The sequence below is a fragment of the Chroicocephalus ridibundus genome, chromosome 1, assembly GCF_963924245.1.
Source record: "Chroicocephalus ridibundus chromosome 1, bChrRid1.1, whole genome shotgun sequence".
Lineage (NCBI taxonomy): Eukaryota > Metazoa > Chordata > Aves > Charadriiformes > Laridae > Chroicocephalus > Chroicocephalus ridibundus.
In genome coordinates this window covers 99,047,916-99,060,307 of record NC_086284.1, presented here as the reverse complement: position 1 = coordinate 99,060,307, position 12,392 = coordinate 99,047,916, and the positions used below count along the sequence as shown (strand labels likewise).

Genomic DNA, 12,392 nt, shown 5'->3' with positions numbered 1-12,392 from the left:
CCCTGGGTGAAGGTGGGCGACCTCCACAGGGCCTCAGGAGCACCCAATGTCCCTTGGGCACCTGCCTGGGATGGCAGCATCCCAGCATCTTCCCCGTCACCACCAAGAAGTGCCGCAGGCCCCAGTGTCACCCCTGCCAGGAGCAGCCAACGCACCCCGAAAGCTGGGTGCTGGAGGCAGCGTGCCGTGCTGAGGTGGGTGGTACAGGAGGACTTCATGGAAGGAAGAGCCTTACTGGCTTTCCACCTTCTGAAATAAGTTATGCTCATTGTGTTCAGTTGCCTTATCATCTGATAGAAAAAAAAAGGCAAGAATGGGGTTTTCATTTGTTCGCTCACCCAAAGTGTATACAGACGTATTTCCTAGAGGCCCAGAGAACAAAGAAACGGGACCTGGCCCTTGACTAGGCCAACATCTACACTCCTCGCTGCTGGAGGATTTCTTGTGTATCTCCTCAAGGGTTGGTTAATTCCTGGCATGGTGTTGCACAGATATCCTTCCAGTTACGAATCACTCTAAAATCGCTGCATCGCTCTGCCCAGCATCTGGATTCATGGTGAAATTAAGGTATGTCTAAAAGCACTGTGGTTCTGAAGGTAACCTTAAAAACCGCCTGAAGTAGGCAGCCCCAATACCATCTATGTGAGATGGCAGATGACTTGTAACAGGACCAAAGCATGGGAAGAATCAGACCTCCCCATATCTTCTGGAGGCCTTGACAGGACACCAGCGAGCTGCTCCCCTGCTGAGGTCTCAGCAGTCACATGCCACGGACACGCAGGCTGGGTGGCAAGTACGGGGCAGAAAGGGGCATGGGGCCACTGTGGACAGTCTGACTGCAGCCAAGGATAGCTGAGAGGAGCAACGCCCAGCGCAAACATCTCCCCATGCTGCCTCCAGCGCAATTTCAAGTCACCTTCTAGCACAAAGCAAAGATATGCCCTCTCTCGGTTGTCGAAACTCTTTCCTATATCCCAATACTCCTCCTAACCCCTGCCTGAAGCTTCAGCTATCATCTGATTAGCCGTCAAGCACATCTGACTTATTGTAGGTGTCCTGCAATGGCCCCATTCCTCTCTTCTAAACAGAGAAGCTTGAGACAGCACAAGGCTGGACAAAGGATAAATGGAAATATCCACTGGGAAGCAAGCCAAGAAACCAGGCATACTAACATGCAATTCTGCAGCTGCTATCACTTACGGAAAATGTATGACAAAGGGCATAGGCTAATGTTTATAGAGCACTTTGCAGATAGGAGATTGCAATTATTAGGTTATCAGACTGCATTGATAACTTCAAAAGGAAGAAAATCAAGATGCTCATTAAGTAGACTAAGGGAAAACAAGGCAAACTCAGCAGGGCAGAAAGAGTTACCTGCAAACTTGCCCCATTCAAAGCAAAATGCCATTTTCTTGCTTTATTTCCAAGGAATGATATTGCTGTCTCTGAGCAAGACAAATGCAACATCAGTTTCACAGAATCATGGAGTGACCCAGGCTGGAAGGGGCCTCGGAAGGTCCCCAGTCCAGCCTCCTGCTCAAAGCTGGGTCAGCATTAAATTCAGACCAGGTTGCTCAGGGCTTTGTCCTCTTGGGTCTTGAAAACCTCCAAGGATGGAGACTGCACAAGCTCCACCACCCAACTGACCTTGTAGCATAAAGCCAGAACCTCCCCAGTTTTCAGATTTGTTCAGATCTTGCTGAAAGCACAGGATCTCCCTGGATCAGAGTCAACCTTTGAGCAGGCTGAGAAGCAGAGGCTACCAGATTCCTCCTCTTCTTCTCAAGCCTCTCCACAACAACTACGTTACCTGGTTAGTAGGCACATCTCCCATGCAGCCTGCCGTTAGAAAAGCAGAGTGTTTGGTAATAGATAAGCCATACTCACCACCTTTGGTGTATCAGCCGAGTGCCTTCGCTGCGCTCTAGCCCTGAGCTTATATGTGCCGGGTGGCAGGGGACACCAATGAGCAGCGGTAAGTGCTCTGCTGAGGGACGCTGATTGGGTCCTGCCCCACACCTAATTATGCCCAGCACCTGATTGCTCTCTGAGCGTAAATGATTGGGGTATAAAAAAAGATAAGCGTTTTGTTGTTTGTTTTAATTCATACTTATCTTCAGAAGTGCTCTCATCCCATCCCCAGCAATTTTGTGATGGTTTTAGGATCTTGTTTCTGATCTGATTTCCTGTCTCATATTTAACCTGCTGCTTAAAGCCGGCTCGTCTGCGTCAGCATGTGCCTTGCTGAATTAGGCAAAAGCAGTGACAGAAATGACATGTTACGTTAGGAGCTGTCTGATATGGACTCTCTGTGTCCTCTGGGCCCATTAGTCTCCACATCGCCTCCAGACCTAAACCTCTTTCTCTTTCTCATTCTAGCTCCTGCTCCTTACGCGACTGTTTTACTATTAAATCAGCCAAGAGCAGCGAACGGCTTCTGCTCCGCAGTGATTCCCAAAGGCTGGCTGGGCGATTAGGAAATTATCTGGGTGCAGACTTACTGGAAGACGAAAAGGCCACGGGAATTTCACTCCCTCCTTTCCCCGCTCCTTCCTGCAGCTGGGCCAGTGCACAGAGATGCCTGGTCCAGGCTGGGGCCAAAACACAGTCACAAAGGAAACTGCACCGTTATTCAGATAATCAGGCGGGAATAAGGTTTATTGGAACGCTTATTTCGGAATTAAACCTTTCAAAGACACGACTGTTGTAGGCATTAGCACAGGAATGACATTACCTTTGGTCTTTTTGCAATAGATGAACTCTCTGGAAAACATTGCCAGAGGTAATCCTTTGTAGAAAAATCTTGTGGGCTATCTGATGTGACGCAGAGCATGCGAGTCTCTCATAAAGAGGCTGCAAATAACCCTAACCCCGGCAGGAATTGTGTTTTCTGGGCATTGCAGTTACAGAATAACCCGGTCACCCCTTCCTGGCTACCTCCTGAAGCAGCACCGGCTCCAAGTGTAGTCGTATTAAAAAATAAGATTCTTCCCTTCTGTGACCAAACTGCAAGAAACGGTGATCTTTTCAACCTAAAATGAAACAGAGGCTTGGATGGGCATCTGGAAGGACAGAAGATCATTTTGAAATAAAACACTTGGTTTAGAGAATTTCTTTTTAATGAAACATTTTCTTTAAGAAAAGGTCTAAATGGCAAGTTTGGGCACTTGCCCCCTTTTTTGGGCAAGGTAAAAGCTACATCTGATCAGAACGCTCAAGTAATTGTCCCCTCAGCACCACCATCCCTGAGCTGCTATGGGGTCTGGCTCTGCTCAGCATCACCAGTCGTGCAGGCACGCACGCAGCTGGATTTGCCCCCAGCAGGCTTTTTTATGTGGGTTTTCCTGCTTTGCCTGTGCCTGGGTTAGGAGCAGAGGAGGAGCTGGTTGGCGGGGGCTGGCTGGGGCCTGCACTGCCACCCTCGTGGTGCTTCCACTCCACAGACACCCCAAGCACTTCACAGCCCCTGCACATAACAAAAATGTGGCCTGTGGGTACAGCACAAGAAGGACATGGACCTGTCGGAGCAGGTCCAGAGGAGGGCCACAAAGATGATGAGAGGGCTGGAGCACCTCTCCTATGGAGACAGGCTGAGAGAGTTGGGGTTGTTCAGCCTGGAGAAGAGAAGGCTCCGGGGAGACCTTATAGCGGTCTCCCAGTACCTGAAGGGGGCCTACAGGAGAGACGGGGAGGGACTCCTTATCAGGGAGTGTAGTGATAGGACGAGGGGAAATGGTTTCAAGCTGAAAGAGGGGAGATTTAGATTGGATATTAGGAAGAAATTCTTTACTGTGAGGGTGGTGAGACACTGGAACAGGTTGCCCAGAGAAGCTGTGGATGCCCCATCCCTGGCAGTGTTCAAGGCCAGGCTGGATGGGGCTTTGAGCAGCCTGGTCTAGTGGGAGGTGTCCCTGCCCATGGCAGGGGGGTTGGAACTAGATCATCTTTAAGGTCCCTTCCAACACAAACCATTCTATGATTCTAACCTTACCTTGCTGCTCTGCTGTGCTGGTGTTTAAGAGTTACTAAATTGAAAAAACACATCGCATAGTTGCTTATTCCCCAGCAGGCTCGCACCGCCCTGTCCTTTATCTGAATGGTTACCTTGCAGCTTTTCCCCTGCAGGATCCTGCTGACGAACCGGCAGCGTCCTCGGGCCAGGAAGCAACAACCGGAGAGAACTGGTCAACCGGCCATAAAAAAGAGAGGGAGGCACAGGGAGTGAGGGAGGCGGCGGGGAGCACCGGGGTGGCTCCTGGCTCTCACAAGAAGGTGCGAGGGGAGAGTTTGTGCCCGTGCACGGGGAAGGACCTCTGCTTTTCAAGCATCATCGAAAAGACTCTTTGCAGAGGTGGTTTTATAGTACTCATCTTGGCGGGGTTGAAAGGGACACAGCACTCAGGTTTTACTTCTGGGATCTTGGGAGATCTTTTGTGACCACAAAGCCACCTCCCTGGTGATTTTTTTCTCCCAGAGGAGACAACCAAGTTTTAAAATGTTCCTGATTCTGCTGTACCAAGAGGGAAGAAATCCATGTTTTTCCCTCACATATAATTTAATAATCAAAATGTCTTCATCAAAGCAGTTGAAGCTTGATAGGTAGGGCTTGATAGCCCTTGATAGCCCTAAGCTTGATAGGTAGGTTGGTAGGGCTTGATAGGATGTCTGGAGAAGAAGGGTTAGCAATGTTCTGGGAAGGCCCAGCAGATAATTCAGGGCAGAATGGTCTTTCCTTGGCTCTTGGCTTATCTTTGGCCATCAGAGAAAGACATTTTGCTGTGAGGAAATGGGGTCAAAACTGCTACTTGTCAAGCTGAGTGGGGCTGTGAGTTGGAATACCGGTAATGATACCCACTATCTAAATTACACAGGTAAAACGGGAAAAAGGCAGGATGTTACTTGCCGTTAAACATATTTTTCACCTGTTCAACACACTTGGTGTAAAAGCCTTATTTTAGTGCAAAACTATTCCAGCCAAAACATGACATGTGCCATCTGTCCAAAATATGGATTTTATGAAGCCCTCCCCCCCATAATTTAAGCCTTACCAAAAACAGGTAAGAATTTAATTGCCTGTGGCTAGACCCCACTGCCACTTCTGAGCAGCGCCGCATTTCATGCCTAGCCTCCCCTCGGCAGGGACCTGTGTTACAGTGCGAGACACTCGGTGTAAGGTGTGCCAGCCCAGCCGGTCACAATCCAAGGCAAAAAATGGGTTAGAAAACTTATTTTTTTGTTACTGCGTTGAGGCAGCCATTCACACCCACCTGTTTCAGGAGAGGTCAGCACTTGCTTGTACAACCCACGGGTGTTTTCAATGCAGCTGATGTGTCCCCTTCACCGGTCATTCTACTGCTGGTGGCTGCAGGGACAGCTATGCTCCAGAGACAGGTGGGGGGAAAGAAGACCTGCTGGCTTTCCTTAGGAGGACACTGGAAGGAACCCAAGGCACGAGCAGCTCCAAACGTGCTGGGTTTTTCGCTCTTTGCAGGTCAGACCCGCTGTCTTTGCCCCATGGAGCTGATCAGCGCATTCCCGTATCCTGATGGGTCCCAAAGGCAGTGGTCTCTCTGTGAATCAGCACGTTGCCTTCACTCCAGTTTACCTGAGGACATGAAGTATTTGTTACGTACCGCACTATGAAGGGAACACAGGGACAGTCAGTGCATGTAGGCCACTCACCTCATTTGTTTGGACACTCGAATCCGGCTGGTTACCCCTGGAGGATCCAACGACTTTTCAAAGCCTGAGATTTGTCAGGTGTGAAAGGAGGAGGTGTGTTTGTTTGAAGCAGCTATGGCTTATTTACAGCTGTCAAAAGACTAGTGCAACCTGCAGAGTGAACAGCACTTGGCTTTTCCCCTAAAAAGGAGTAGATATTTTCTTAAGCCTAAGGCAGGGGTGGTGGCAGGTGAGTTGGCCGTTCTTACAGCCACACCACGGGTCGGGTCCTGCAGGCTCTCCCCTCGCTTACTGTCCCCCAGCATTACAGCCCCTGGGTGACTCTGGTGTTTGGCACCAAACAAAGCAGTGGTGGGACACGGCCATGACACGTGGCTCTCCTCCAACCCTGAGGAAGGCTCAGGGCTGCTCCTGCTCTGCAGGAGCCACTGTTACATGTAGCAGCCAACCCTTGCATCCCGCCCACCCCCCTTCCAGCCATCCCTGTCGTGCGCTGCCCTCCCCATTACGGACACCTAGAAAAACAAAGCAGGAAACTGATTTCACTGCCGAGGTCATACGGCGTGGGGGGAAAGCTGCACTTTGGCTGGATGTGGTCTGCAACAGTTCACTGCGCGGAGCTGGGGCAGCTGTGAGGCCAAGCCAGGGCCCTGCAGGCGAGGCTGCAAGGCTGGGCATGGGCACGGCTGCAGCACAGCTTAGGCAGGGACTGAGGGAGGGGCCCGGGCTCTGTGGGACCCCCACGCACACAGAACATCCCTGCTGTGTTCGTTTAACCCCACGGCAAGCGGGGCCAGAGCCGTGGTGCAGGCCGGGCTCCTTGTGCCCTGGCAGGGGCTGTGCACAGCCACTTCCCACTCCTCAGCTCTGCTTCCCATAAGCCCCTATAGATAAAGAACGCCTTCAGGAATATTTCACGAGCAAAGCTCAAACACGTCTGCCTTTACCTTGCAATGGCAAAAGGTAGCGGCACTTCCCTCAGCAACACTTTTTTTTTTCCCCAAAGGGAATTTATTGCTTTTGTAAGGTAGCTTTCTGGACTGAAGTCCTCCGTTTATCTCCAGAGCCAGTACAGCAGATTGCACCCAGTAATTTTCCCTGCGTCGGTGACCCGTGAGAAGGGGCACTTCCGCGGCTGGGGACAGTTCAGTGCTAGCGGTGCCGTTAGGCAGTGCCTCCGCCGCCGGGAAAGGTCTTGCCTCCTTCTGCAAAAATGGGCTCTGCGCTGGGGGACACGCCGAGGAGCCCTGCCTGTTTCTCTCAATAGCTGCACTGGCTAAAACCACCCCCGATCTACCTCGCTAGGGTATTTTTTAACGGGTTGAGTTCCCTGTTGGGGAGGGGAGCAGGGGCCAGGGCTGGGGCAGGCATGCCTTTAGCCTGCTGGCAGGTGGAACTTGATCCTGCACGGCTGCCTGACGCTCTCTGTGCCTGCTTAGCCTTTGGCCTTACTGCCGAAACGTTCTTTCCTTGCAGGGGTGAGCCTGGGAGTGACACCTCTGTGTATCAGACCGCAATATCAGGATCCTTTGCAAAAACGTAAAGGTAAGGCAATGATCCTCAAGGCTGCCAGCAACGACAGCATTTCAACTATCACATGAAAATGATGTGTAAGGTAAAGAAAGTTTAGCGTGTCATTTGCCTGCTGTGTTAGTCACCCTGTGCTGCTGGAGAGCACATTGGATCAGGAGCAGGAAGATAAAGCTGAGGACAGTACACTGTGCGTGTGAGGAGGTAGATGAACCATGCCCCTGTAAGAAAACCTGGCATGCAGGCGAGTGAGCCAGCAAGGGGTTCATGCCACACACCCGTGGGACTGGCCCCGGCACCTGAGACAGGCAGAGAAAGCCCCACTGCACCTCTCCACCCACCGGCTATTCCCTGTGTCTCTGTGAGATGGAACAACATCCCGCTGAGACTGTCCAACAGGGTCCTAAGCTATTTGGATAGGGCTGAACAAGGACTGACTGCCTAAGGAAACGGGGACCAAAAAAACAAGGGATGAGGGTTTTATTCGCTTGCCTAGCAGATATAAACCACCTTCATTGCAGTTTACTCGAGCAATCGACCAAGACACCAAGCATCAGCACAACTACAGGTCTCTCAAATAATACAGCCAGCCTCCTCTGTTTCTCCCACCTGCTCTTTATCCATAGAGCACCACACCCATGCACCTCACTTGAATTCATACACCTTTTAATATTATAGCTTCACCGTAATTCCCAAAAGACATTGCCTTCTCCCAGAAACAGGCTAGCCCCTACCCCTCGCATTTATTCAGAAATACTGATCCAATCGACCGCACAGGCATCTGTTGCTGTAGGAGCTTCACCAGCGGCATCTGAGCCCTAGATCTACATCCTTCTTTTCCTGCCCTGTACAGAAACACCAGGATTGTACTAAAGCCAGCCACGAGAAGCAGACGGTGGGGCTGGCTCACCCACAGCTCTCTGGAGGCACAAGAAAAGAACAGCAGAGCATTGCGGTCCACACATTGAGAGTGAGAGGTCTTCTGCAGCTGATAGAAATTTCTCACAGCCTACAGTCCAATCCGCTTTCGACTTGAACTGCCATTAAAAAGCCCAGAGTCATTCTGCAATCAAACAGCTTTTATTGAACTCTTTATATTGTACATTTGTGAACATTTGTGCAATAAACACAGCACATACATAGTATTGATTTTTCCCAGCTTCTTAAAGCATAAGAAGTCTTCCCTTTGTCACAGTAGCATGTTGCCGCTATGCAGTAAGAAAGTGTTGGATGGCAGTGGCAATGCCAGGTGACTCCTGACAGTGAGCATGTTGTGTGAAATTCGTAACAGCAAGCAGATGTTTTCAGAAACCATTTAGCGACTACCCTGGTGGGCAGATGAGACTGGTCTGGCTGCTTAGATGAACCTCAGCTAGACAGAGTTCAAGTCAGCCACAGCTCATGGAAGAAGCGGGAAGTAGTAGGGGATGCAATGACTTCAAAGTGATCCTTAAGTCATCACCTGATAATTGCTTGCAAAATATTATACAGATTTTACTGGATAATTGTCTTCAGGTGAGAAAATAAAGTTGCCCAGAGAAGCTGTGGATGCCCCATGCCTGGAGGTGTTCAAGGCCAGGCTGGATGGGGCTTTGAGCAGCCTGGTCTAGTGGGAATGCCCATGGCAGGGGGGCTGGAACTAGATGATCTTTAAGGTCCCTGTGACCCAAACCACTCTATGATTTTTGCAGAGACAACATTACACCAAAAGGACTGATATTCTCTTACAGTGACAAACAAATACAGCACAAATTCTTGATAAAAATATCCATGTGCAAAATAGTTTCCAGGCTTAGTCAGCACTTGCATAACCAGCACAGGTAAACAGAAGATGCAAGGCACCCACTTTGGGAAAAAAAAAAAAAAATACAGTTCTGTTCAAGCTCTGGACTTGAATTTCAGGGTAAAGACCAAACGAACAAACTGCAATGTCTTCCTTGGCCCTCAGAGTATTTGAAACAAAGAGATAAGCCCAGCGTTAATCCAGCCCTACTGCTACAAACCAGGCCCAGGATAGTAACAACATTCTCACATAGGCAAAAAAGCATCACGCTCAAGCTTTTACATCAGAGAAACTTCTCTGTCCCCTTCTCTTTGCTGCCTTCATCCCTACTACAGGGAAGAGCTCTGGAAAGTTTTTCAGTCATTTAGCAACTCCATCTATTTCACCAATTCCTCTGGTCAAACAGGGTTGCTACTGTCTGTAAGAGTGGCTGGTGGCCACCATCCTCTCCTTGTACCAGCGTAGAAGAGGAGACGGCTCCTGCTCTTAACAAACTGCACAAGCAGAGCAGCGCAGGTGGATTTCTTTGATACTTTGGCTTACTTTGATTGCTTTAGACTCACATTCCTTCTTCCCTACCAGCTCTAACCACCCCTTCTTTCTTAGTCAGCAATACTACCTGATTTCATGACCCTACAGAGATTAATCTATGAACAGTAAACTAAAAAAAGCAAATTAAAATCTTTACACTGTTCTGTGTCACAGGTAAAGCTACGCATTAATCTTCTGCTGCCCCAACTGTAACTTCCCTCCTATACTGCAGTTCTGAAAAGCAACTTTGGGGATCTCATTCTACCCTCCTCATATTTCTTGCTGAATTCAGTTAGGCTGGGACATGGAGCTTTTACAGGCACAAAAAGAAAAGGAGAAAATCCCAAATACTTAAGCAACCCCTCCCTGCCACCATCAGTGACACAGACGCCTCTGAGCACACACTTCCAAAACGTACAGCAAATTCCACTGCCACAGGAAGGCCAGCAAGGTAGAAAGAAATCCATATACAGGAGGTAGTAAATGCGATTTTTTAAATAACCCCTTTTCTCTTAGCTGACTCGCAACTCCCTTCAGCTTGTTTTTTAAAAAAAAAAAACAAAAAAAAACCACAAACAACTTTGCTATCCTATCAGCAATAGCCCCAGCCTAAGTAGTATTTTTCTACTTCAGTGGAAAGAGAGACAAGCTAAGAGAAGTGTCCCTCTTACTGATTGAAAACTTCATTCTTGGCAAAAGGCCAGTCAGAAGATGATTACATTGGTCTTTATGAAGATGAAGAACAGCTACTTTTCTCCTGTAACCACAGGGTGATTCCACTCATCGTTCCCACTTACAGCAGCCGGTAGCCTGAGCACAGCTGTGTATGGATGGGGCTGTGAGTGCCAACCTCTGCCACGGCTATGCAAGTCAAACACTACTGAAGAATCCAGAGGTACAGCAGCAGTGAATAGCTGTATCTGCACACACCTACTTCACGTTATTCATGTACTCTTGACAGTACCAGCCCAGACCATGTTTGCCACTTACTTCCAAGCTTGGCTACAGTGAATTCGATTAATAGTAGGGTTTTTCTCCTGGAATAAGGCACTACAGTGTAGGAGCACTTGAACAGGACTTGAAAGAGTTTACAGCTCTCGACAGATTACCTTTGGCTCTTCTAAAACAGGTATAAAAAGCAGCACTTTAAGATGAATAAGAGGGTGTGAAGCTGAAGCAAAAGGTACTAGATAAAACAGTGTGATTTTCAAAACCTTTAGGCAAGAAGCTTGATCTTACGTTTTTATCTTTTCAATTGTGCTTACAATTGGGGAGAAAAAAGAAAAGTCTGCCTTTGCAGTGAAAGCTGGTACACTGTGCAAAACAAAGGCATTAGTTTATGTTTATCACTTCATTGTCAGGCTTCCACTCAAGTCAGTTTTTCCTCAGAGCGGCTGGTTGAATCAAGCCTCAAATCTAGTCCTCCGGATTTCCTCCTGTTTTACACTGATGTCACCGAAAGGGAAATTCCCCTTTTTTTCTCTCCATGCCCCAGATCTGTTTTTGTCTCCACACAGGTATTGTCTAACTTAACACCCTTGCACAAAAAAAAAACCCAAACAAATAGTCCAAAACTTTCCAGAGCTCTCTTGGGCCCATTTTTCAGTAACTCTTTATTTCAACACATTATATGAATCTGAAACAGTGTTTTGGAAAGCCAGACTTCAGACGTAACAAGTAAGGAATATACCAGTTAATTTAGGCAATATTTTTTACACATATATATCGGTAAAAAAATAAATTGTCTTGATAAGAAATATGTCTAACCTGATTAAGAAACAAGTACTCAGAACCTGTGCAATACCGCAAAATGCACTGGCTGTATAGCTAACACCAGGATAGATAACTGCTTATTTTCAGAACTTAAAAAAAACCAAAACAACACCCTAAGGACAGACAATTATACCTACGAAATAAACCTGATTCTTTGTTAGAGATTGCAAAATGTTGTTGAAGAGGCTCCACATTGCTACTTGACGTTAATTGGACTTTCTTTCCCGTTCTCGTGCAGTCACAAAGTTAAGCAGGTCGATGGCTGTAACGATGCCGAACACCATTTGCCGCTTACTGGAGGAACCATCAGTGTGATCTACACAGAAACAAAGAGGAAATTCTGGCTTTAGGAGGCACAAAAACACACCATCCCACTTGGTTTTCATGGCACTGTTTGTAAAGGCAGGTGGCCAAGCCAACCCAGCTCTGCGTGTCAGGGCCTGTTGGTGGAGCTGGTTATCACTGATGACCCTTGTACATCAAGGGAGAACCCAAAAGTCATCTTGACTGACAGTCACACAGGAAGCGGCATGGATTTTAATTTCAGAAAGGCTCCTCGACAAAAGGGATTTAGAAATGGAAACATTATGGAAGGAAGGGTAAGAATCCATCAGATTTATTCTTGACACAAAAATTCAAACCAAGTCCTCTGTTATAAAACATATTTCCCTCATATGTTAGCTTCTGTAGCTCTACTTGAAACAGCTGCAAACAGCTATTATCCCATCAGAACCTGGGGCCACTAGAGGACATGTGACTACCATCTTCCTACACCACTGTCAAATACAGAATTAGTATAAAAATCACAATACAACATTTTCCCACTTATATCCGAAAAACTTATTAACCATCTAATCATTGCCACATTGAGAGTGCAGGTTCAAGTGATTTTTTCATCATGAGCATAAGCTTTTGACCTGGGAACCAAGCGGCCAAGTGGCCTCTGGCCCTTTATCTGTGGTCCAAGTTTTCTGTTCCTAAAGTCTGGCTGTATTGAGATGTTTAACCCACTTATATAAGCAGTTTGTTCAGCCAGCTGGATTTTCCTGGCCTTTCTATTTACTCAATCTTTGTTCCATTGCGAGCTTCCACT

The 12,392-nt window shown here is 47.9% G+C and overlaps 1 protein-coding gene across 4 annotated transcripts in view; it reads right to left on the bottom strand.

Annotated features, from left to right (window-relative positions):
- Nucleotides 1-8,283: 8,283 nt before the first annotated feature.
- The window catches only part of LOC134519970 (cystathionine beta-synthase-like protein), a 30,391-nt gene continuing 26,282 nt past the window's right edge, over nt 8,284-12,392 (bottom strand). For all 4 annotated transcript variants that reach the window (XM_063344800.1, XM_063344825.1, XM_063344818.1 and 1 more), the window contains one exon: nt 8,284-11,615. In XM_063344800.1, coding sequence (XP_063200870.1) covers nt 11,506-11,615 — 110 coding nt within the window. In that variant the 3' untranslated portion in view covers nt 8,284-11,505. The remainder of the gene's footprint in view (nt 11,616-12,392) is intronic.